At 41.6% G+C, this 24,157-nt stretch overlaps 1 protein-coding gene across 2 annotated transcripts in view; it reads right to left on the reverse strand.

Annotated features, from left to right (window-relative positions):
* NIPAL2 (NIPA like domain containing 2) overlaps positions 1-22,316 on the reverse strand; it is a 49,439-nt gene extending 27,123 nt beyond the window's left edge. For both annotated transcript variants that reach the window (XM_017806344.1, XM_017806343.1), the window contains exons 1-3: positions 21,936-22,316; positions 4,027-4,095; positions 1,653-1,824 (exon numbers count right to left, since the gene is read on the reverse strand). In XM_017806344.1, the coding sequence (XP_017661833.1) occupies positions 1,653-1,824; positions 4,027-4,095; positions 21,936-22,040 (346 nt within the window). In that variant the 5' untranslated portion in view covers positions 22,041-22,316. The remainder of the gene's footprint in view (positions 1-1,652; positions 1,825-4,026; positions 4,096-21,935) is intronic.
* Positions 22,317-24,157: the final 1,841 nt, after the last annotated feature.

The raw sequence follows: 24,157 nt of genomic DNA on the forward strand, positions 1-24,157 counted from the left end.
ATGAAATGGATACTGTCAGCTGACATATGGGAATGGAATATAAGCTATTAAAGTGCTTTCTGGGATCTTACTGGATAAGCATTTTGGGTCAAAAAAAGTGGATGAGAATTTTGATAAGACGTAACAGTTAGGAAAATGATTTCTTGGTATTTTTTATAAGTAAGGGGAAATGGAGAATGGAGGAATCATCAGATGCAACATTTCTTCACATTTTGTGAAAATAAAGAAGAAGGAATCTGTTCAGATAAAAATCAATCCTAAATGTGATCTCTTCTTTGCAGCAGTTTAATAACCAGTGGGATTTTTCCTCTTCTCACTGCTTTTCACTTCTTCTTTCTCGTTTTCTATATTTGCATTTTATTCAGTTTGGGCAACAAATTAGATTGGTCAATATCCTTTTATGTTCAGAGACATGTGGAAATGTCTACAATTGTTAAAGATATAACTACTGCCACCAAAATCACACTAAGTCATATTAATTTACATTTCCATCTCAGGTAATACTGCATTCCTTTCTTTGAGAAATCTTTCCTACTGTGGTGAACTAACATGGCTTTACATCTCACTCTGAAATTCTGCAATAGTTTAACATTAAAGGTTGCAGTAAATTGTCTGCAGTTTCCTTTCTGCACTAAATTGCACCCACACATGGTTAGCTGCCTCCTTCCACTACAGCCAGGCAGTCCACTGGTAAGATAATTCATCTTTTCTACGTTCCCATGCAGAATCACTCACTGCAATGTCACTTCTGAGCATAAAACAGGTAGCCAGTGACAGGCCATGAAGTGTTATCACCTGCCAAGAGCAAGTAAATGAGCTCCAGCATATGCATATCTTGAGATATCTCAGCCCTGGATGTTTCAGCTGTGGATGTGAAGTGACTGAGTTAAGGGATGCAGCTGCACCCTGAATTCCTGTTTTCACAGCCTCTGTACAATATCACCCTCTCCACCATGCTTTGCGTTAGCACAACATGATAACATATTTTAAAATTTATGTTACTTTATCAAAGAAGCATCACAGTTGTCTCAATATCTTAATTACAAAAAAAAAACCAAATTAAGAAAAGAGTAAGATCGTATCACTTCTGCTGAAGTCCAGTTAATCTGTACACGAAGGAACAAATGAACAAGTTTAATAATGTCCACAAATACACTAAATTTGTAGGCCCTTTTTGTCACACAATGCAGAGAGTCAAGCAAGTTTGCCCATGCTAACATGAGATACGGGGATGGGCAGGGGACAGGCAGCAGAAACTACTTGGTGTGATGGTAACAGAAAACGTGTAGGTACGCAGGATCAGACCACAGCTCTGTGCAGTCAGCAGGATGCCAGCCTCCCTCTTCGGGGGCTTGCAGAGCTGGCGACACTGCTGCAGCACTGGGTGGCAAACTGGCAGGAACTAGCAGAGCACAGAGTGACACAAAAGAAAAAACTGTGGAAAAAGAAATATATTAGAAGAGTCTCTGAGTTAAGTAGACAGTTTTTGTTAAACTGTCAGCTCATGTAATTATATGAATAATTTCTTTTCAAACCACAACATTAACATTTTCCTCTTGTGTTCCTTCTGCAGTTCCTGCGGTTTTATTCCCAGTCACAAGCAAGCGTTTGATTAAAGCATGTACCCAAGCAAGAAATGGCAAAAATCTCACCTATGACAGATACACATCCCAGTGGAGTAACAAGAGTAATGGGGGCAAATCCGTAGGCTGCAAAATTGCCCACCTCTCCAAGCCCCAGGAGGGTAATCCCACACCACCACAGCTTGCTCGTGTAGTAGGGCTTCAGCTCAGTTTGGCAAACCAGTCGAAGATGAGCGCATTTCTAAAAAATTAATTATTAGGAACAGGCATGAATAGAAAGACTTCCATTGTGTTCTTATGTCTGACAAAAGTGGAATAATTAAGGGGGCTGTCAACTTCAAATTCCAGGTGCGTCAAGGTTTCTTTTTAAGCATGGTTTTCAGCTTGTTATTGCACAGCTTTGTGTTAACTCAGTGCTGCTTCAGATGTGTGCTTTCTGAGCCGTGGTGGAAATGGCTGAAAAATTAGGCCTCTGAATAAACCTGAAAAATGCTAAGTGAATACTAGCTAGTGCTTCTGAGCTATCACTGCACGCATCTGTTCTTGTCTCAAAGCCGAAGCCCAGCAGTTGTGCTCTGAATCTGGAAACACTCAAAGGCAGGAAATGGAGCAGAATCAGAACTGCGGCAACAAACTGGAAGAAGGGGAACAGACAACATGGCATTCCTGCCCATGAAACATATCCTCGCCAGAAATAAAATTACAAAATGAAAAAGGCAGCACTTAATCACATCTTCTGTAGGGAGGACTCTAAATTAATTAGACAGAATTTAGGATTTGGCTACAACCTCCTGTTTGACCTTAGAAGAAGATCATAGGTAAAGCATTATTTTCTGAAGGAAAACTAGCTATACCTGTGACAACAGGTATAACATATACTCAAGTAATAGTCCATCAACACTTCCTGTTACATGAAGAAGGTATCATTGATACAGGTTGTAATTGTTTTCTCTCTGGCTGTACAGCAAGAACCTGTATATAACAAGATAATAATTTGCCATTGATCACACTGATCTTCTGAAACAGAGTCCAGGCAGTGTCCATCAGGAAGGTGTCATAATTGGGAATGACGCAATGTTTACGACATTAGTTCTGCAGAATATGGCTTCCTTTCTCAAATTCCTCTCCAGCCTCTCTGCACATGGGTAAAAAAAGTTGGAAATCAAATGCTACATTTATTGCAGTATAAATGGTGATAAAATGATTTTTTTCTCCATTACTTGATATTTGATTTTAGAAGTATCCCTGCAGAGCCCTGGGGAGGTTGTAAACAATTTTCCTCAAACTCCCTTTCTACTTTGTAGGCTACTTTATAGAGTATATGCCAAACAGTAATGTCTGTGACACTCCATAGTCTTAGTCACTCCTCCTATTGAGAGGATGCAGCACATTACTGCAGCTTCATGCTGAGGAACATATTCAGAGGATGAAATCCTAGGAAGTTTAGCCCTCTGAGGAGAAAAAGAGCACAAGGAAATTTAACTTCCTTGAGCCACAGACCTGGATGTTATTCACAGTAACATCCAGGATTTTGAGTGTTCCATATTTGTAAACACAGGGAAAAAAAGCCCAATAAAAATACAAATGAAATTAATATTAAATAATATTCAAATCAAGAATGCAAGTTTCTGCTGAAAAGCAAGTTCTTAACTGAATCCTGAGCTGTGTTTTCTCCCCCAGATTCTTGTAGGATTAAGTCTTGAAGATGCAGTGCAATTGAAAAGATGTGCAACAAACACGGGAAAGTGATCTCAGCAACTCTCTTATAGCCTTCTTTCTCCAGATGTCTGCCTTCTTTGCACAGTAATATGTGTGAATGGTATTTAGGTGGAGACTGTTTATAACCTAGATGAAATACATTGCAAATTATGACCTGTTCTTTAGCTGACAACCTGCTAGAGGGAAGAGAGGAAGGTTAATGGACTGCATAGTGGGAAAGGGGCAGAGAACAAAAAAGTTCAGCGTATCCTTTTAAAATCAGTATATTAGGGAAACTCATTATTCATATTTAGAAGATACTGTTACTAAATGGAGAAAAACATACTTTAAAGGATTAAAAAAATTTCGGTTTAAAATGTCTGTCAAATTGCAATGAGAGCTATTGGGTCTTCTTAAATAGCATTTAAAAAGCTGAAAGATAGTTCAAATCCAGCAAATGCTTTTAATGATTACAAGTGAGTCACAGCTGGTATTTCCTTATAGCACATTACAAGGAGGAACACTAGTTATGAATTCTTATTCTGTTCCTGTATGAGAATCACAGTACAAAACAGGTTGAGAGCTCCCAACAACTACAGCAGGGCACTGTTAAATTACAGTTGAAGAGAGAGACTGTTTATTAAATGCAACAAAATTTGTATTTTGAACTTTATCAAAACCAAACTGCAACAAAAGCTACTTGATAAATATAAACAACTCTGAATAAAGAGAAACAATTTCATACCTGTATATTCAAGGAGACACTAATCAGCAAATTTGAAGCAGCAGCAAGTAAAACTCCCAAGAGCTGAGTCTGCAAGATCACAAAACAAAGAAATACAAAAATACTTACTAGTTTAAGAAGAACAATATAATGGTGGTTTTCTGATAGCACATTGTAACCCAATAAAAAGCAAATTATTGCACTTTTCAGTCACTGAGTTCATGCTGCACTGAGTAAACTGATAAAAAATATCTTTGCGCAGTTGACTATGGCCCAAGTAGTAAACAGGTGGGAAGAGAAAGGGCATCTCAGTGCAGGGGGTGGTTTTGCTGTCCTTCAGTAAAACACCTTAACTCCCATGAAATAAAAAACTAGGCAGGTCTCAGTTGAAAATTACACACAGGTGTTCTTTTTTTCAAAAAAAAGACCTGTTTTGTTACATAATCTGGAAGGAAAATCATCAGCAATCAAACAATTCCTATTGGAACACAACTGTCTTACATGTTAACATATCCGCTATTTGACAGGGCAGCCAGGAACATAGATCTCCTGACAGTTTCTTTAATGTATTTTGTTATTGCATGAAATTATTGCCTAATCAGACTGTCCAATTTTCAGTAAGATTTGCAAACTTTCTATGAAGCTGATAAACTAATAACATTCAAGTAGGGTTTGTTATTTTGGCAAACGGTCACTTAAAGATGCCATTTAAGCAAGACCAAATAACAGGTACATGACAGTCTACTTTCAAAATGTTGAACAAACATTTTCAAAAAACACTTTGCAAGTCATCATAAGTGTATTCAAGACCCGTTCAAGGTTACTGTTATAGTGCTATGAGGAGCCCCGTTATTTCGTAGAGAAGACAAACATACTATCAATTTTTATAAACAAGGTCATGGTAACATAACCCAGCACAACTACTGCTTGCAGGCTGTAAAGCAGCATCCAATTCTGTGTTTGCAGCCTCAGCTTTCATGACTCTTACCCAAGAAGGTCCCTGGGCAGCTGTGAACAGGCAGCGCCCACCAGCCACAGAAACTGTTGCCCCTCAACGTTTATAAAGAGCAACATGTGGTCCAGCAAACACTTGGAGGAGGGATAATTTTTGTGGCTAGATTATTCCCAGACAAAGAAAAGGTATCCCCAAAACTGTGAAGAAACACACCTTTATTACAAATTGACTGTAATATTCTTACTTAAGAGATACAGCAGAATCCAACCATTTCCATCCCCTATGTTTCTGTAGTGACTTAGACTCAGAAGGAGAAGCAGACAACAGAACTGCTCTGAGTGAAATGCTTGGCTGACTGCCAGGTGTCAGCCAAGGTGCAGCCAGGTGTGACTGATGGGTACAAGGGGATGCAGAGTGGAGAATACAGGAGGTGAGAGAGCTCCCTCTGCTAACTATTACAGCATTAGTGCCACAGCCTATGTACAAAAAGCATTACTCAAGAGTTTAGCCCATGCCTGCTGGTCTTTTCCATCTTGTATCCTCTCCCTGGCCGCCCCCCCCTCCTCCAGTGGATGTTCCAGCAGTGTTTCCTGGGCTCTCGAGCCAGTGCATTTTCCATACTCTAGAAATACACCTCACTGGAACCAGCAGGGAGAGTGTGACAAGACATCTCAGCATGTGTCAGCACAGACATCTTTGCTGAGATCAGGCACTAACTAGGACATAAGCTGCCTTGCAGCCTCCTTCCACACTGGGAAAATGGTGTCACATGGACACCACACAGGCGGAGCAGAGGGATGGGTTCTCCTTCCTTTGGCCTTGATGCTGTAGCATCGAATCTTGAACACCGATCTTGCACAAAGTTTAATCACTTCATCCTGCACGCACAGCAGCTTCAAAAAACAGCAGTTAAATTGAAATTGTTTTCTTGCTCCCAAAGTCTTGTTCTTTTTAAATGACAACATGCTCCCTTGTGAGGAGGCGGAGAAGTGGCCTTGTCAGCCTTGTCATTAAGTGTTTAAGAAAAGGGAGACAGCAGGGAATAGAAAACAGAAACTGCCACCTCATTTACCCCATCATTTTATTGCTTTCACATCATTAATTGTAATACATCCCCATTACTCCCAGCAGAGAGCACAGCCTCTCTGCAACTCTTTTTGTTCCAGTGGCTGATCCTATCCTTATGGCTGCATCTCTGGATAACGCCTTGCAGCTCCTTCCTCCCGCTTTTCAGCTGGGGGTCACAAACACTGCATAGGACTCAGGAGGTAGCCAGAAACCCAGCAAGGAAACACAGTTGATCTTGAGACAGCCGAAAAGAGGGTATCTACCCAACTCTGAAGGTAAAATTTGCATGCAGCTGGTGAGCAGAGGACGAGGCTCTGTGCTCTCTCTGCAATCTAAAAACCTGTGTGAAATCAGATCCATGTACAAGTACTGATGATGACCTGAGTATGTGCCTCCAGAGGCTGTGAATCAAATGCCCCTTTGATGGCTTTACACACTGCATGGACTGGGTCTCCAGCAATAAGTCTTCCAACTCCCTGCATCATGAGTGTCCTCCCCAGAACAGCAACTACTTTTGTACCACAGTGGTTGCTTCATCAGGTACCTGTGAGCTTGGCTCACATATCCTTGTGGGACACATAAGATTTCTAACACGATGACCAGCCTATGTCTCAACTGGAACCATCTCATAAAAGTCAGTTATCTTCTTAGAGAAACATAGAATCACAGAATTTTTTGGGTTGGAAGGGACCTTAAATATAATTTAATTCCAACCACCCTGTTATGGGTAGAGACATCTTCCACTGCACCAGGTTGCTCAAAGGCCCATCCAACCTGGCCTTGAACACTTCCAGGGATGGAGCATCCACAATTTCTCTGGGCAAGCTGTTCCAGTGCCTCCCCACCCTCCTTGTAAAAAGCTTGTTCCTTATATCTAGGTTAAATCTACCTTATTTTAGTTTAAAATCATTACCCTGTGACACTCCCTTGTGCCTAACTTTAGCAACCTTCTGCTCTGTACACAAGGAAAAACAGTGCATGTGTACTATCAAGGCAAATGCACAGCGGCAGTCTGGGCTCAAAACCTTCCCTCATGGCTCAGGTCACTTTATTACAATGACCACATGTTTCACCTGAGCCTTGCTGTTGGCATATATACTGCGCTGCCTGCTCCAGGCTGACAGGTGCTAATGAGCTCTGGTTAGTATGGCAATAGAACCATACTTTCAAACTCAGGGCTGGACAGACCCCTAAAGATTAAAAACAGAGTATGATGCCCTAAGGAGGTCAAATATCACATGGATCCAGTCAGGGAGATGAGATGAAAGTACAGTAACACCATGCAGCTACAGCAGGGCAAAACTGTCTTGCACAGTTTCATACTCAGACAGGCCTATATTAAATAAAACAATGGGAACAAAAAATGCAGTAAAGAGGAAAATTACATTACAAACATCACAAATCAGAGTGAATCTTAAATCAGCAGGCAATTTCTATTGCACAAGAGATATCACATACAGCAGTGCTCAAAGAGGAAAAATAGGATGGCATATCTCAGGCTAGTAAAACCATGCATGAATAAAAGATGACCTGCAACAGAAGATAGATCACCATATCAAACTAAAAGTGTTGCTCTATTACTCTGAAGGCCACCATAGCCCTTCTGTTCCCACCTTGTCCTGTGAAAGGTTTCATTATTTGTGCAGTGTCTGCCATTTAACATCCTTCAGAGGCTAAAGGACTGGTGGAACAGAGAGTTTTATAAGTAATAAACATATTCTCTGAGTTTCCAGTTGTGATATCCATTGTGATGCCATCCACAGTACTGCAGAATTTTCCACACATAAGTCTTGAGACAAACTCCAGCTGGGGAATTCAGTTGCAGACACAACTTCAGAGCCATGGTACTACTTCAGTCAGCTAAGGACTTCTACAAGAAAGTCTTAAATATTCAAAACTGTTGCCGTAAAAGGCAAGTTTCTTCATCACTGAAACCTCTGTCTGAGTATACAGGCCACTTTGTCAGATCCCAGATTTCAAACTGTTGACACATTCTTCCAGTGCTTCCAAATACATGAGTCTTGTCACAGTCTTAAGCTTTCCAGAAACTAAAAATCACTATTTTTTTTATTTCCTTCACCTTAGTATGTTTTGGAACAAGCCATGAAAGTCACCTGCCCGCTTTGCAGTCCTTTCTAGATAATCCTTGACCGCGCAGACCATGGATTGAGGTTGCGAATCTGCCAATATTTTCCTTGGTGGCAAAACAGGCTTGAGGAATGCCTGCCTCTGGCCCCCACTCCCTCACTGCCTCATTTAAGCACCTGAAATAATCCTCCCAAAATATACCCCATTAGCATTATGTTCTTTATACGTCACCTGCCAATGTTTAACACTAAGGGCACATTAAAATTCACAAGCCACAGCAAGGCTTTTAAAATAGTGACCTGCATGGTTTGCCAGTGGTGACAACGATCTGTCCAGGGGCTGCTGGGGGAACAAGTTCAAGAAATGGCAAATTCAGCTTGAGTGAGGCACCCTCAGCACTCACCTGGCATCCCGCATCTCAGCTGCACGAAACTCTAGTGCAAGCCCAGGTGGGGAAGGGAGGTTTGAACAGTTGGTCAGTAGAAATCCATTTGCCAAGTGCAGTGGCAGCATATTGCTACTCCAGAGAAGTGAGTGGCAGAGCGGCACATTGCTGCGTATGGTCCTGCTTCGAGCACTCAGGCGGGATCTGATGCTTAATTACCATAGCACCTTTTCACATCCTTCTGACAGTATTTTAAAATGACATCTTACGTGCAAAGTCACTATTTATTGTCGAAGTAAAGTAAGGGGTTTAAGGCAAATGAAAGTCAGCATGAAATCTATATCTTTGGCACTAATTCTAATAAATTTATCCCTTGTAGACTAAAATCTGCATTGGAGATTCAGTTATACAGTGAAATGCAATTTATCTATATTACATGTATGTTTTCCTAAAGCACATCAAACTGCAGTTGCCAGGTCTGTGAAATGAAAACTTGGAAAAATGAACTTAATTTGCATTGAATAAAAGGTATATGCCATTATTTATGAAAACTTGCTATGCCTATAAATTGAACTGATGAGCAGAAAAAAACTGCTCTTTCTACTTTTCTTGATTTCTCCATTTATTTGTGATCTAATGGTGTTCCCAACAAATTTAATGACATATACTGTTTCAAAAGCTATGCATCATTTCCAGTAATTAGGATTTTGTCAGATCTCAATGGATCTTATTAAACAAAAAAAAAAAAAAAAGAGGAGGCAGGGGAATGCCTTCTAAACTTCCAATTATGAGTTAACTCTGAAGCGAAGGGCATTCAGAGTCCTTAACAAAAACCGTATTTTTCAAAGGGCTACCATGTGGGATTGAAAGAGGCTTATCATTTAGCTATTATTATTCACAGAGCTCTGGCTGTACTCAGCACTTTACAGATGTATAAAGAAAATAAGGTCCTTGTTTCAATGGTCTTCATAGTGCAATTCATATACTCATATAGGGGTTCAGGTCCATATGAAGTACTGAAGGACAGCTGAAATAAAAGGGTAATTACCAGTGTGGGAACATGAAATGAAAATACACTTGATTTCTTCATTGTGACATAAAAGAACATTGTCCAATATACAAGAAGAAAAGAATTACAACATTTGGCATCATGTCTGTTAGGAATAGAGAGAGTATACTTAGTAATTAGGTCACGATAAATTTGAGTAAAGACAAGACAGTTTGTAGGTTTTACACAAGTTACTGGTCTGGATTGCAGACCATAGTAGATAAAGTTCCTCTCCCATTAATACTACAGCATACTTACCTTTATTAGGTTTTACCTTTCCTTATCTCACAAATTTAAAATATATCTTTTTCCATAAAAGACACAAATTGTAAAGGCTGGAATAAGAGCCTGTTAAGTTTTGAAATGGTGTGAGTACTTGAGGGAATAAAGCAACTATGGAAGTGAGACCCTTCCATTTATCTCTATGCTTTAATTATTTTCACGAGACCCTATTTATATTCATCAGTCTGATTACTTCAATTAATATCCACAGTGGATAACAAACCTAGCTGAAGAATATGAATTGTGAAATAGAGTAACTAAAGTAACTTTAGGATATGCTAACTAGGATTGTATATGAACATATCCATCCATTATCATGTTAACAAGCATAGAATCATAGAGTCATTTAGATGGAAAAGACCTCTAGAGTCCAACCATTAATCCAGCACTGCCAAGTCCACCACTAAACCATATCCCTAAGCACCACATCTACACGTCTTTTAAACACGTTCAGGGATGGTTACTCAACCTCTTTCCTGGGCAGACTGTTCCAATGCTTCAGAACATCTTCTGTGAAGACATTTCTCCTACTGTACTATTTAAACCTTTCCTGATGCAACTTGAGGCCATTTCTTCTTGTCCTATTCTCGTTACTACGGAGACGAGACCATCACCCACCTCACTACAACCTACTTTCAGGTAGTTGTAAGAGAGCATTATAAGTAGGGTTTTTTTTCTTTTTGAAGAGTTAAACCCAAAGCTCTCAACTCCTAAATGTCATTTTCTTATTCTCAGGAAAGAAATCTCAAAATTAGAAATAAATAGGAGAATGGGGAAAGGGCAAAACAGATTTTCCACTGTTCCTGTGAATAGCCTGTGATACTTTGGGACACTTTAGTTCCTGGGATATTTTGCTGCATAATCAAAGACCATTTCATGTTTTTAAATACTGTCTGCTAGAACACAAATAAAAACCTCTCAAGTGACTGTATAAAAATGTCAATCACAGCCAGTAACATCTTAATAGAAAGATCCTTCTCAAGTATCATCACGTACCATCTCCATGGGAACTACAAAAATTACATACCAGGAAAAATAAGAATAGTGTTATAAACTTTTGCCAGTTTCCAGGTCCCACAGGAGAAACAAGGAGGCAAGCCAGCACTGCCTCACCAGCTTCTTCCACAAAATGGCCAGTTGGCTCAGGGATACTCTTCTATTGCTGCCCAGGAGCAGGCTTTCTGGATATTCTTGTTCTACCCTGTCTAATTCTAGATGTACAGGAAGGTTCAAGCCAGACCACTCAAAGCCTAGGTATATTAATCCCCAGAGTCTGGCTCACATTGAGAGGCTGTGCTGCTTGTATCCTTGCTTTATGTGGCTCCCTGGACCCCTACATTGAGAGCCAAGGAGGGGACACAAGGCTTACAGGAAGCTGGAGTGTAACAGTTCCTGTCCTAAGAGCTCTGTCTGTGCTCAGAAAGACAGGCAACCTCAAAAGGGAGCTGTCTGAATAACTGAGTAAATAATGCTGTTAAGCATTACATCAGGCAGGGCAAGGCACAGCAAGTACTGTTGAAGAGATGCCTCACTCTGCATGTACACAGAGTGTACACAAACGTGCTTCCAAATCAAGCAGAGAGACCTCATTTCCTCTTGTTATTGTAGTACAAGTCTTGCTGAAGAATGAACGAGCTATTTCTGATTCCATTTAAATCAGAAACACAAAACCTTGACAGAAATGTAGTCAGCTTAATACATTATTTACCAAATCCTCAAAAGAATTTTTATATAAAAATCTCCCTTTACCAGCTGAGTGGAGCTCATGAGAGGAATGGCATGCCTCTTCCAGCATGCACCTCTCCAGCATCACTTTCCAACAAAGGCAGGCTTGTCTCCCATCCTGACTCAATTAATCTTATGTTAGCTGTAACTAACCCTTCCTTTGAAGTGCACAGAAAACACTTTTCCACATCACAACCTGAGTGATCATGCTCAGCTGTTGAACTCCGGTGTCACATATGCAGGCTGGGAATGACAATGTTTCCAAGCCAATGGCATTTCAGAATTGCTTCTAACAGTAGTTACAACAGGGGAGGGAAAAAAGAAAAGACCTGACTGCATTTAAAATGAAGTTTGGTCCATCTGTTAAAAGAATTACTTGATTTTACAGCAGGGGAATGGGCAGCCCAAAGGTTCTTCCAACCTGCTGTTCCTGCAGAGGAGGGCTGCTCTACAATAGTGCCTTACTTTCCTTCCTGCACCTCATGCACTTGGCTCTCCTAGTTTCATTTCCACAGAGTGTGTTAATCATTTACAGATAGTTCCTAATGCAAAAAAAATGACTGGACTCCAGAAGGCAGAACCTTCTGCTTAGCAGCATTATTCATTTAAATATAAACAACTGCTAGAATATCAGTGATGATTTAAAAACAAGAGGTCTTACACTCTCTAAAATATTCAGACATATATAGATGGGTGCATACACACAAAACCACACAACTAACTGAATGCTTTTAATTTGAAGATATTTATGTTCAAAACTGTAAGATGCGAATCTGGGAATAACAAATAAACTCTTTAAAGAAATGGCCTCACATGCAAGTTTCTTGCAGGGGCCCCAGATATGGACTAATGTTTGCTTATTTCTCTCCCTGTGACACATTACAGACATACGTTTTGACTTTTCACTACAAACTGTAACCCGGTTTAAAATATTGGTTAGCATTTTACAGTTCATGGTGAGTGCTGACATGAAGAGTAGGCATCTAGTTCACAAGAGTCCAAAACATCTACTCCATAGTTGCCTTCTGCTAGAGAAAACTAAGAGTAGTGTAGCTGAATAATCCCTCCTAGGTACCTTTAACACCTTTTTATACTCTGTTCTATTTTAAGAGATAACAAGGTGGCAAGGGTTTTCTTCCCCAATTTTGAGCATTATAGTTCTTTCAGCAACTGTATCTTATGTGGATTCTTCAATATAGAACTTTCTGGGTTTCTTTCTGGTATTTTAGTGTTAGTATAGCATGCAATGGTTATAAAGCTTTTCTTGACAGGGATTACTGCAGAAATGGGGCCATGAAGATAAATTGCTTTTCAGCAATTAAAAACATGAAGGAGAACTAAGCACTCATTTTAATGAGTCAGATGCTATCATCTCTCACATGTATGTTTTTTAAACCACGCTCTTTAGTTTGTCCTGGCAGTCTCTGATGTATAGTTGTTGTGGTTTAACTCCAGCCAGCAGCTCAGACCTACACAGCTGGAGCCACTCCTCCGGCAAAATGGGGGAGAACATCAGAAAGGTAAAAGCCAAAAAAACTCATGGGTTGAGACAGAGACAATTTGATAGATAAAGCAAAAGCTGCAAGTGTAAGCAAAGCAATATCAGGAATTCATTCACTGCTTCCCATCAATATGCAAGTGTTCAGCCATTTCTAGGAAAGCAGGGCTCCATCATGGGTAAGAGTCACCTAGGAAGAACAACACAATTGCTCCAAATGTTCCCCTTTTTCCTTCTCTCCCCTGCTTTATATGCTGAGCATGATACTATATGATATGGAATATTCCTTTGGTCAGTTGGGGTCAACTATCCCCTGTGTCCCCTACTAACTTATGCATCCCCAGCCTACTCATTGGGGCAATATGAGAAACAAAAAACTCCTCAATGCTGTGCAAGAACTGTTCAGCAATAATTAAAACATCCCAATTGCTATCAATACTTCCTTCATCACAAATCCAAAACATAACACTATACAAGTTACTCTGAAGAAAATTATCTCTGGCCAAAGCCAGTACAATAGTCAAGAGAAGGAGCCAGAGTCCTGACCAGATGAAAGCTGATATTATTTGTTTGATTGAAACTTCTACAACACTACAAGCTTTGCTATCGGTCATCTTGACACAACAACTGAGTCATTGCTGCATGATGACACAGACATGCAATGATAATGTTCATGGTGCTTTAGTCACTGCACGGAGCAAAAGACTGTCACTGAAAGAGTGAGAAACAAAGGAAAGAGAATAATGTAATTAGAAGTCAATAAACACAAGAACCTTGTGAAAATTCCAAAGCAGGAAAAAAACCACAGGAAAAAAAACATAAAAATGGAAGAGAAACATTAAGAAATAGTAGGTTAGAGTCACAGAGCAAAGTAATTGGAGTCACTATCCTGATATTCCATCAGGAGCCCCAAAAAATTAAACTAGGTTTCAAGTGGGAGTTAAATATCTCAATAATAATAATGGCCAGTCTTCGCGAGCGAAGATTTGGGAAAGGTCATTAACCCTTCGAGCCTGCGCAGTGGATTTTTTAAATATCTCAATACGTAAGTCTGTTATGTACATAAACCCCATATTTTGGTTGGTTTTCACAGGAACCTTTTTCCAGTGGAGATATACTTGGTTGTTGAAGAAAAAGGCTTCAAGTGCAATCCATATCAGCTGGCAAAATTACTTTGGTTTGAGCAGGATGACAGTTAAGTCATCGGACATGTTATCTAGGACTCTGGTGGAGATTTTAGCTTTAATGAAGCTGATTTGGTTCTAGGGAATTAGATGTCAGCAAGAGGTAGGTTTGTCCACAAGAAGGTATGTACTTCTATGTTACTACTTCACCTCAGCCACCATGAAGAAGCCCTGCCCAAGGAGCCAGTATTTGCTCTGAGTCATTTCTTGCATGTGTAGAGTGGTTTCCTCATCACGGTCCAGACCTTCCATTCACCATAAGCCTCTGCCATTACAGAGGTGTTTCTGTGAAACACAGCAGGATACAAAGGGGAGTCACTTTAATGAAGGGGAGTCTCATTAACCAGAGAATCACTGTGTGCTTCATTCAAGAGTTAAACTCCAACAGTTCCATGATTTTTATCATAGTTCCATAATCTCTCTAATTTTCCCATTATGGGCAAAACAGTTCATATCACCAAATGAGGCCAAAGCCTCCAGCCTAAATGACATAAATCAATCATGGACATCATTGAGGAGAATGAAGTTATACTGGTATAACCTCAATTTAGGCAGTACACATCTGTTTAGTTTGATATTGACTATTTACTTTCAAGCATACTGCACATATCACTGTCATATTTCTTAAAAGCTCTGCTCCAGGCCTGGTGTTGATTCACACACCAACTGGCTGTCCTTTGAAGCTGCTGGCCATATGTTTCAAAGTCCGTAGTAGTCAAAGAATGGAAAGTATGTCTCCCAACTGCTCACATTAACGAATGCTATTCTCCTGGGACAGTTTTTGGTGACATTGTAAACACAAGCATAACAGTTTATACATGTCATCAAAACTCCAGACAGAGTAACTGCAGTCTCCAGTTAGCCAAAAGTCCTCACCTCCCTTATGACTAAAGTGCACACTCTGCTGTGTTATCATCTTCCTAAAGCCTTGCGTTTTTTTGAGTTTGGTCAAATTTCTACTTGAGTAATTTGGGTTCTTTTGATTCCTTCAAAGAGGAGTTAATCAGATCCAGCAGACTGCTGGAGACAAGCAAGGATAAGATTCAGACATCTCTTTTTTTTCGATGCCCAAAGCAGACTTCAAGAGCATAGGAAGACAAGATCATACTTAAAGTTTCAAAGAGCATTGAAGTCTTTGGATCACGAAATCATAAGGGGCCAGTATTACAGGTGAGATTTTACAAGCAGGACAAGTTTTATTTTAAACGTTATATCAATGAGTCAATTTACCCGACAAACTACCTCATCAAGGAGTCAAATGAGTGTTCGTGCAAATGAAGCAGAAGAAGCACAGATTCAGGGTAGGAGCAACACCACTGCTTTGGCTGACAGTGATGTCCTAGATCCACATAGCAACTTCATGAAATCTTAGGAGCAGACAGGAGTTAGCATGAGCAGCCAGACATTCACCCTACATCACCTTGCAAGTCACAGAGAAGGCTGTGAGACACCAAAAGCAATACAGTAGCCACAACCAATTTAATTTAAAGTCCATTGCTTGGAGAGTAGTCTAGAAGTTGGAGAGTGGGAGAGCAAAGCAGCCTTGGAGGGATTCAGATTCATCCCATGCCTAGCTTTTCCTATTCAGTGCTGACTAAGAGAAAAGGAGAACTCACTCTGCTCTGCTGGCTCCATATGAAATCTGAATCTGTCACACTGGATCACTGGTGCAGTGCCTATGTTTTAAGCCCTCTAGTCAGTGTCAAAGCTGGATACCAGATATAGCCTGCGCTATGCCCCAGTCTTTTAATAAAATAACATTTTGAAGCAGTCCAAAGCAAAACTAAATTCTGTACCAGGTAGGAAATGCGTAACTAATGACTCAAGTTTCTCTGCATTTGTTTTCTGCACCCCACTTTCTGAAAATTACAAGTACTGTAATGTTCCTTATTGCCTAAAAATTTCCTAATAACATTCTCAAACCTCTTAAAACAGATTAGTGTAATTACAAACCTCCTGTTTAACTCACTGTCACCTCAATCATCAACAAAAATAAAAAAAGGAAAAAATCAAATACACGTGTTCTTTAAGATCCTCAGAAAAAGAATGAAAACTCATTGTACCATAGCAGCTGTTGGGAAGGGAAGCATTGAAAACAGCCTGGGATTTGGGGAAAATAGCCCAGTGAGAATCAGGGAACAGACACTCAGACGAGCTATAGCTGATCCTCAGCACAGCCCCAGCCCTGCGAGAGCATTTGTTTCCAATTCCTGGATGAGGTGTCCAGGAGGAGCCACTAAGACTGCTTCAAAATGAATTTTGAGCCATCAGCTTAAATAAAGGGGCTTTCTTCACCAGCTTCTGTTGTCTGTCAGGCTAGGAAACACTCATGCAGGCAAGTCTGACAGCAATGCTGAAGAGATGAGAGTGTTCAGAATAGATGGAGTATGAGCTCTCCTATCATCAGCATTTGCTTTAAGTTTGTGTGCCCCAAGCTCAAAATGTGGAGCTGGGTTGGTTTGCTGTTTCTGCTGCCCAGCACCATGCTGGGCTTAGTAGGGAAACTGCCAGAGGCACCTGACTCCTTCCAGGCTTCGTAGGATTAACACAAGCAGGGTAGTAGAGGCCTGCCAACAACATGCACTAGGAAATTCTGTTTTAGGATGCACAGAATCACCTGGTGGAAACCAGATAAGCAGGTCACTCCTCAGGCTGGCTTATAAAGCTGCATACTGCCTCCAGTTTTTGGGCTACTTTCCCGCCGAGGGTATCTGTTCCTGGCCTGGTGCCCCATGTCCAGCCTCCTCTATATTCAGAGGTATAAACAAATCCATGGTTTACTCCCACTCTACTTGCAGTGGTTGATGGAAAAACCCATACATTTCCCTAAGGAATTTGAGAGCCATGATGATACAGACATGCTTGTAGTACCATGCAAGGGGACAGGCAAGGGGTAACACTCTCCTATGCTTATATCCCCTAACTCTGAGTAATGAGTAAGTTACCATGCAGCAGCTAACCTTCCTTTAACTGGGAGGCTGCAGTTTATCTAAGCTGTATGCTCATTTCGGACCAGACATGTGATCTTTACATCTGCAGGGGCAGTTGACATTCAGCAAGGCAGAATGGAAGTATGAGGTTGTAAAAAAAGATGTGGGTGATCCTTTCTAACAAGTGTTCTATTTTGCCTTCTCATCCAGCTTCTTGGTCACACTGCAGCTAATCAGAACACAACCCCCAGCACATCAGACCTACAGCTCTGGCAGAGCCTGAAAGCTTGGGAGCAAGCTGGCCTAGTTGACAGTCCTGCATTTATGACCCAAAGGCACAAATTCTTTTCTGGCAGAAACTAATTAAATGGGGACTAACCATGGAAAGCCACTGGATTCTCAACAGCAGAACAACACCGGAAGACCATGCAATGCTTTTTCATGCTTGTGCTGCAGTGGGCAGAAACTGGAACACAGGAGATTCTATCTGAACATGAGGAAAAACTTCTTTACCGTAAGGGTGATAGAACACTGGAACAGCTGCCCAGAGAAGTTGTGGAGTCATCATCTCTGGAGATATTCAAAAGTCATCTGGACACAATCCCGAGTAATGTGCTCTAGGGGAGTTGAGCAGGGAAGTTGAATGACATGACCTCCAGTGGTCCCTTCCAACCTTACCCATTCTGTGATTCTGTGCTTCATTATATAAGCTTTGACTTTTGAATTCCCCTATGAGAGATTCAAAAAAGTTGTTTCTGAAAGGACGAAAAAAGTCGTCTTCTTAAGTTTGATTTATAAGGACTGAAAATAACATACATTTCCCTAATACATAGGAAACAGTATGCATCTTCTCCCATACACGTTCTGCAATAAGATAAAGGAAACTGAAACTGCATGAACTCTGAAATCTGATAGGTAAAGGACAACACGATGAAATGGAGTCATTGTTTTGATACCCTTGTTTGCTTTCAGTGAACAGGTTTAGAATAAGGAACTGGGGGGGTCATATTGAATAGGAAAAACTTTTCACCACAGTTTTCACAGAGGAGTACAGCAGCAAAAAGCTGAGAGAGAACATGTTTGTCTCTCCCCATGCTTGGGGACTGGTTTAACGATTAATCTGAAACAGCTAACATCTGCAGTGCATCAGAGAGCAGACTGGAGTATGAGGTACACTACAGAGACTGAGAAAATAGCATTAAAAAACCCTACAAAACACTTGAAGTGGAAAAGAAACCAGGATGGTTTGCCTTCACCTTTAATAGCCTTTCTCTTCCTTCTTGCACAGGATAGATGTCCTGACTGAAACCCACATGTGCTGTGGCCATGCTGCCCTTTTGACTCCCACCGACACTTCCCATGGACACCTTGACTTTCTCTAGAGCTTCTCCTAATTGAAAACCATGTTTGGAAATGTCATTGTTAAAGTGTTTAAAATATTCTGATGAACATTTGTAAGGATGTGCCATGATAACACTTTTCTCTGGTGGCAGTGCCAGCTAAAGAGAACTTCACTGTTTCTGGGGTGCTCCTTCTGCCAAGGCAAAAGGAGAGATAATCTTCCTCTTCATGGAGACAGTCCCCCTTGCCCTCCTGCACTGGGTGTCTCATAGCACAGGTGAAGGAACTCCCATGGCATCAAAAGTACCAGCAGCGACTGTGCTGCCACTGAAAGAAAACAGGATCAAATCATGCTCTTACCATGCTGAGGCTCAGGGGCACTAGACATCAAGCCCCTAGTAAAGATTGCTGAGTGGAAGCACTGTAGACTTTCTTCTTGAACAGAATGTGCTAAAAATCTTAATTGTGGCACTTCATGCAAAATCTACATTTCATGTATATGACAGAAGGCAGCATAGAAATACCTCTGCAAGGATGTGCTTAATCTGTGGGATTTCTCATCACACCTGCTAGCAGCTACCACTGCCCACTGGTGAGACCACACAAAGGATCAGGTTTCCTGGCAGCACACACTCACCACCTGCATGTATGGCCCATGGCAGGCTGTGATATATTATCATGGGACAAGAGGCCACAAATCCGTCTGAAAGAACTGTCAACATTTTCAACCTCTAAATACAGAGTGGAAATGATTTATTAATACAACCCACAAAATAAAACAATTTTCGAGGTGAGTGTCTGGGCAGCCAGTAATAATTCCGAGTTTATTAAGACCCAGGCAAAGGAGGAAAAAGAAGCAGAAGTGAAATATCTTTCTATCTCCGGCTCAGCTTCTGCTCTCAAACAACTACACACAGTGTCTACACACAACACACATATGAAGTGCTGAGTTACAGAAGAGGTATTATGGGGCTCTGAGCAACCTGGTCTAGTGCAAATTGTCCCTTCCCATGGTAGGGGGGTTGGAACTAGATGGCCTATAAGGTCCCTTCCAACCCAAAACATTCTGTGATTCTATTACATCTGAGCTCTCAATGACTATTCTCGCCCAGCTATTTTCTCCTTCTCTGATACAAAGGCAAACCAAGATCAATAGTGTAGGTAATAATCTCAATTAATCTTGCAAATTGTTTTTGTCCATAAACAACAATATTGGAAATAAATAAAAAACCTTTGAGAAGTCTTGAGGGAAATAATAAAATATTACACTGAGGCAATTACATACAGTTTCTATTAAGCAGACAAAGTCCACATGTTGTGGCCTCTTACATTCATTACTTCAGCAGACACAAAAAATATTACAATAATATTAGTTTGTCAGGAAATACTTCAGGTAACAAAGTATATATTTCATCAGATTTTACTGCACCATTAAACACATTCATGTCCCATAACATACAGTGTATACACAGGGATAGTGTGAGCTGTGGGAGCACAGGCTCCTGCACTGCTGATTTCAGAGATGTGGTTCCTCAAGCACCATCAACAGAACTATATCCACGCTGATACTGAGGAGAAATCCTACCTCCACCCTTTTTTCCCCACGACCACGTGTTCCCACTTCTACCCTTATGTCAACAGTTAGCACCAATTAGCCTGATCAGGGACCTGGCAGGAGAATAAACCCCATTAAAAAAACGACAAAGAAATGTAATGCCAGCACAGAGGGGCATTATACTACATAGCCACATGGACACAGGCATTTTAACTTTTTCCAGGGAGCTGCTTGTTTACAGACATCAGTTAAGGGCACTCTAGTGCCATGGATTTTCCTAATTAATGTATCAGATCTGCTGATCCTGTGTGGATGTCTCTGATAATCACATGGCAGTAGGCAACTGCGACTGATAGCCATACCAAGCCCCTCAGGTCTAGGAGCTCTTAAAAGGGGATCTCGCTCTTTCACTTCCTGATTGTTCATGGGGTTGAAGGGGCTAAAAAATACTTCTACAATAGCAACTCACCTCAGCTTTCCTGGAATGTTTCCAGGCAGATGAGAGCCAGTGCAGTTATGGTCTCTTATAGAGGCAGAAAACAAAGAGCTCCTCTTCAAACCAAACTAAGAGGATCAAACGGCCTCAAGAAAAGGGGAAGGGAAAGAGCCCTGTGTGAAGACCTGAAACTGGGCTGATCCACTGAATCGCAGCAAGTATAACTGAATGGGAAGAGGAAATGGTTTCTGAAGCTTCCAAAAGTGTATAATGTGAAAATGGGGGTATTGGGAAAATTAAGGTTGGCATCAACACAGGACCCATAGTTACCCATCACCTGCTCCAAAGCTACAACCCAAGTAAATAAAAGAACAAAAATCAGTCTTGCCCAAAAACACCCAAGCAGCTCTAAAAAATTATGAAGGTCTTCCCAGAAAACTACCATGCTTAAAATCCAGCAATCCTTGTGCAATAGTCCCGAGGAGTACAGGAGCAGGGCTGGGAGGTTTTCCAAGCAAATAACCCCACCTTGACATGCAGGTGTCCCCATGCCAAGGCAGTTCCCTGTTATTGCCTTCTTCTGGCAGCTCTGCAAGCTCACAGCCTTGGGACCCTAACTCATAAACCCACAGTAAAACTGTTGGCTCCACATTCTTGTCTCGCAATAAGAGGTCCCAGCTCTCGTCCCGGGAAGCACTGCCATCAACCATCAGCCAGGAGTCCTGCTGCACCAGGTACCTGAGCACAGGAATTCACAGGTTTCCTTCCCTCTGAGAAGATGGGGCTGAAAAATGCCTCCTGCTCTATGGATATTCACGCAGTAGCAAATGCAGTATCCAGAGGGGAAAGTTTTTGGGACCTTCCTCAGGCTATCACCTGCAACTGGGCTGATCACAGAGGAAGGAGAGCAGCTAATTGCAAGTCATTTTATGCACTATTTATACCAATACTTTGCACTGTAAGAAAGTTGTTTGCCTCTCATGCAGAGAAAAACAAGAATGTTGAGTATCCTCCCATGCCTTCTAGTTTGTGAAGCAAAAAGGAGGGAAAAGGTAAAGGGTTTAATCAACCTCCAATTCATTTTTATTGTTAGCAGATGCTCCAGCTTGCTAGTTTTCAGGGGCCACTTCAGTCTCTCTTTTGCAGTTGCCTAAATGCATTGTCAGCACTGACAGTGACAGATACAGCAATGACAAAAACCAGTGATGCTCTAGTGCAGAACAGCACAGCTCTCTGCCTGGTTCCTAATCAGAAAGGACTGCTTGGAAGGGAAAGCCAGAGCCTTGCAGGCTGAACAACAGGGTGAAGAGGGAGCAGAGCCAGCAGCACACAAGTGCTTTTCACAGGACGCTGGGGAGAAGCTGAAATTATTGTCCCGCTCTCCGCAAGCCCTCTTCAGGGGACCCCACTATGGTGCTACACGGTGGGCACTTACCTTGTGTGTGCTGTACCAGGGGCCAGAGAGGGGCCCACTCATGATGCCTGGTCCCCCAAAGGATGCATTCCAAGACGCCCTCTCTGAAACTGGGATGATGCCCATGTCCCTGCCCTCAGGCCCCAGCCACTGGCCATGCCATGCACTGTCACACCAGTGAGAGGGGATGGGTGGCTGTGAGGAAAGGCGAACAGGATCTGGACGTGGCACTCACTTCCTGGTGTGGGATAGGCTGCTGGCAGGGGTTACTGTGCACGCAGGTGTAGAGGCTGCGATTGCCGGTGCAGCCGAGGCTGCAGCCGAGGGCTGCGTCTGCAGGTGTACACCAGGAGACCCTCAGCTGGGGAATAGCTGTAGCATAGGAGAGGAAGGGGAGCTTGACAAGAGCTTTTCCTACTCCTTCCCAGGGCATTCAGGTGCCTTTTTTTTCTCTCTCTGACTTCTTCGATGCCCCACCCTGCTCTGAAAAGGCAGCCTGGGAATTTAACTCCTTCAAATCAGTGCCTAAATCTAATGCTCAGTTATTAATTCCTCACTGCTAGATTGCAAGACTTAGAAGTTGTTGTTCCCAAAGGCATGTAGTCAGTTGCATAAGTTCTAACTTATGTCCTGTATTATTCTCTTGTAAGTATTTCCTGAACAGTTTATTTGCAGATATTTCAGGCAATGGGTTTTTTTCCCTATCTGTGGCTTTATCCGTTCATTCTCATATTGTTGATTTTATCGCTTAAGTTCTCCTGGGGAAAACATAAACTAAACAAGGTCATTAAAGGCAGAGTAGAGCTAACAAGGTAGGAGCTTGGCAGAATTACATGGGAGACAGAAGTAAAATTTTAGAGAAGCATAGAAAGAAATACTAAGACACTGAATCTTCAGGCTCTGGACAATACAACTGCTTGAAATCCAGAGAGTTCATACTGTACCTTGGAAGAACTAACTTGTTCATCCCATTGGTTAGCTGGGCTTGAAAATGTCCAAAGTCATGACAATTACTGTAGCAGACAAGGGTCAGCAGAAAGTTATTCTGCCCTCTGCTGCAACAGAGTTTTCTCCTACTCTTAAGAAGAACTTCCATTGATTGCTTAGTTCCAGTGGGACTGGTGGTCCTACCATATGGACCAAGAGAAGAGAGAACAGCTCAGCATGCAGGATATCAGTCTAGGGACTGGGCTTCCAGCAGGCAAGGAGATATGATCCCTAATAGAAATGCAGCAAAGCTGGCTGCAGAGAGAGAAATGAGGATACAGCCCCTCAGTATGATTAATTTGTTCAAAAAATGGAAGGGACACACAATTACAGGAAAGAAACTGAAGTTAAATTAACACTCTCCGACTTGACTAAATAATGTCTGAGCCACAAGGATGTTATTTGAATCCAGATAGGAGGTGATATAGAAAAGGCAGAAATGGCAAAATAGTGCTTCAGTTAGGTGATGATATAACACCCCAAAACACAAAACCTTGCCTTTTAACAAAGGTTCATGTGTGTGGCCTAACTTGAAATACCAGTTTCTGTGATCACAGCTCCGGTGAGTCCCCTGTAAATACTGGAATTAGCTGCAGCCATGTATACATAGGTACACTGGAAAAAAACAGCTCCAATATTTCACGGCTATGTAAATTGCTGCAGACTATTTTTACAGTGTTGTGTAATTATTCTCTGCAGTCCAAGTTTACATTGAAGAAAAAAATTTGAGACAATCCGGGTTATGGTTGCAAAAAAACCCTTTAAAGTGGAACTGGAGTGTAAATTGCTGCAATGATATTTGCCCCATCTAGAGAGAGTTGAAACAAAAGCTCAGAGGGGAGTGTGAACGGACCCATTCTTCTAACTCCAGCACTAAACTGGAAGTCTGCTGACAATTAAAGTGTCAACATCAGCTACTTCAAGGCAGATCATTTTAGCAGAACCACCAGGCTGATGTTCTTATTTGTCATCCTCAATTTGCACTTGTTGGATAGCAGATCCTGAGGTGAAGAGGAAAAGCAGCAACGATTGTCAAAGGTTGCTGGGCTGAGGAAAGTTCTCATGTTCCTCATGCTTCTTCACCCAGTCACTCCTGCCCCAGCTCAAAATGGGGAGCAAAGATGTCAATGCTTCCCCAGGCTGGGGAAATTGTCTTTGGTAGCCAAATGCCGCAGCAGTCTCCACCAGCCTGCCAGTGACCTTCGCGGTATGGTTCTCTGTTGCCAAAAATGCACAAACTGGTAGGAGATTGAAAA

Source organism: Lepidothrix coronata, unplaced genomic scaffold (genome assembly GCF_001604755.1).
Source record: "Lepidothrix coronata isolate B3197 unplaced genomic scaffold, Lepidothrix_coronata-1.0 Scaffold15, whole genome shotgun sequence".
NCBI classification, from domain to species: Eukaryota; Metazoa; Chordata; class Aves; order Passeriformes; family Pipridae; genus Lepidothrix; species Lepidothrix coronata.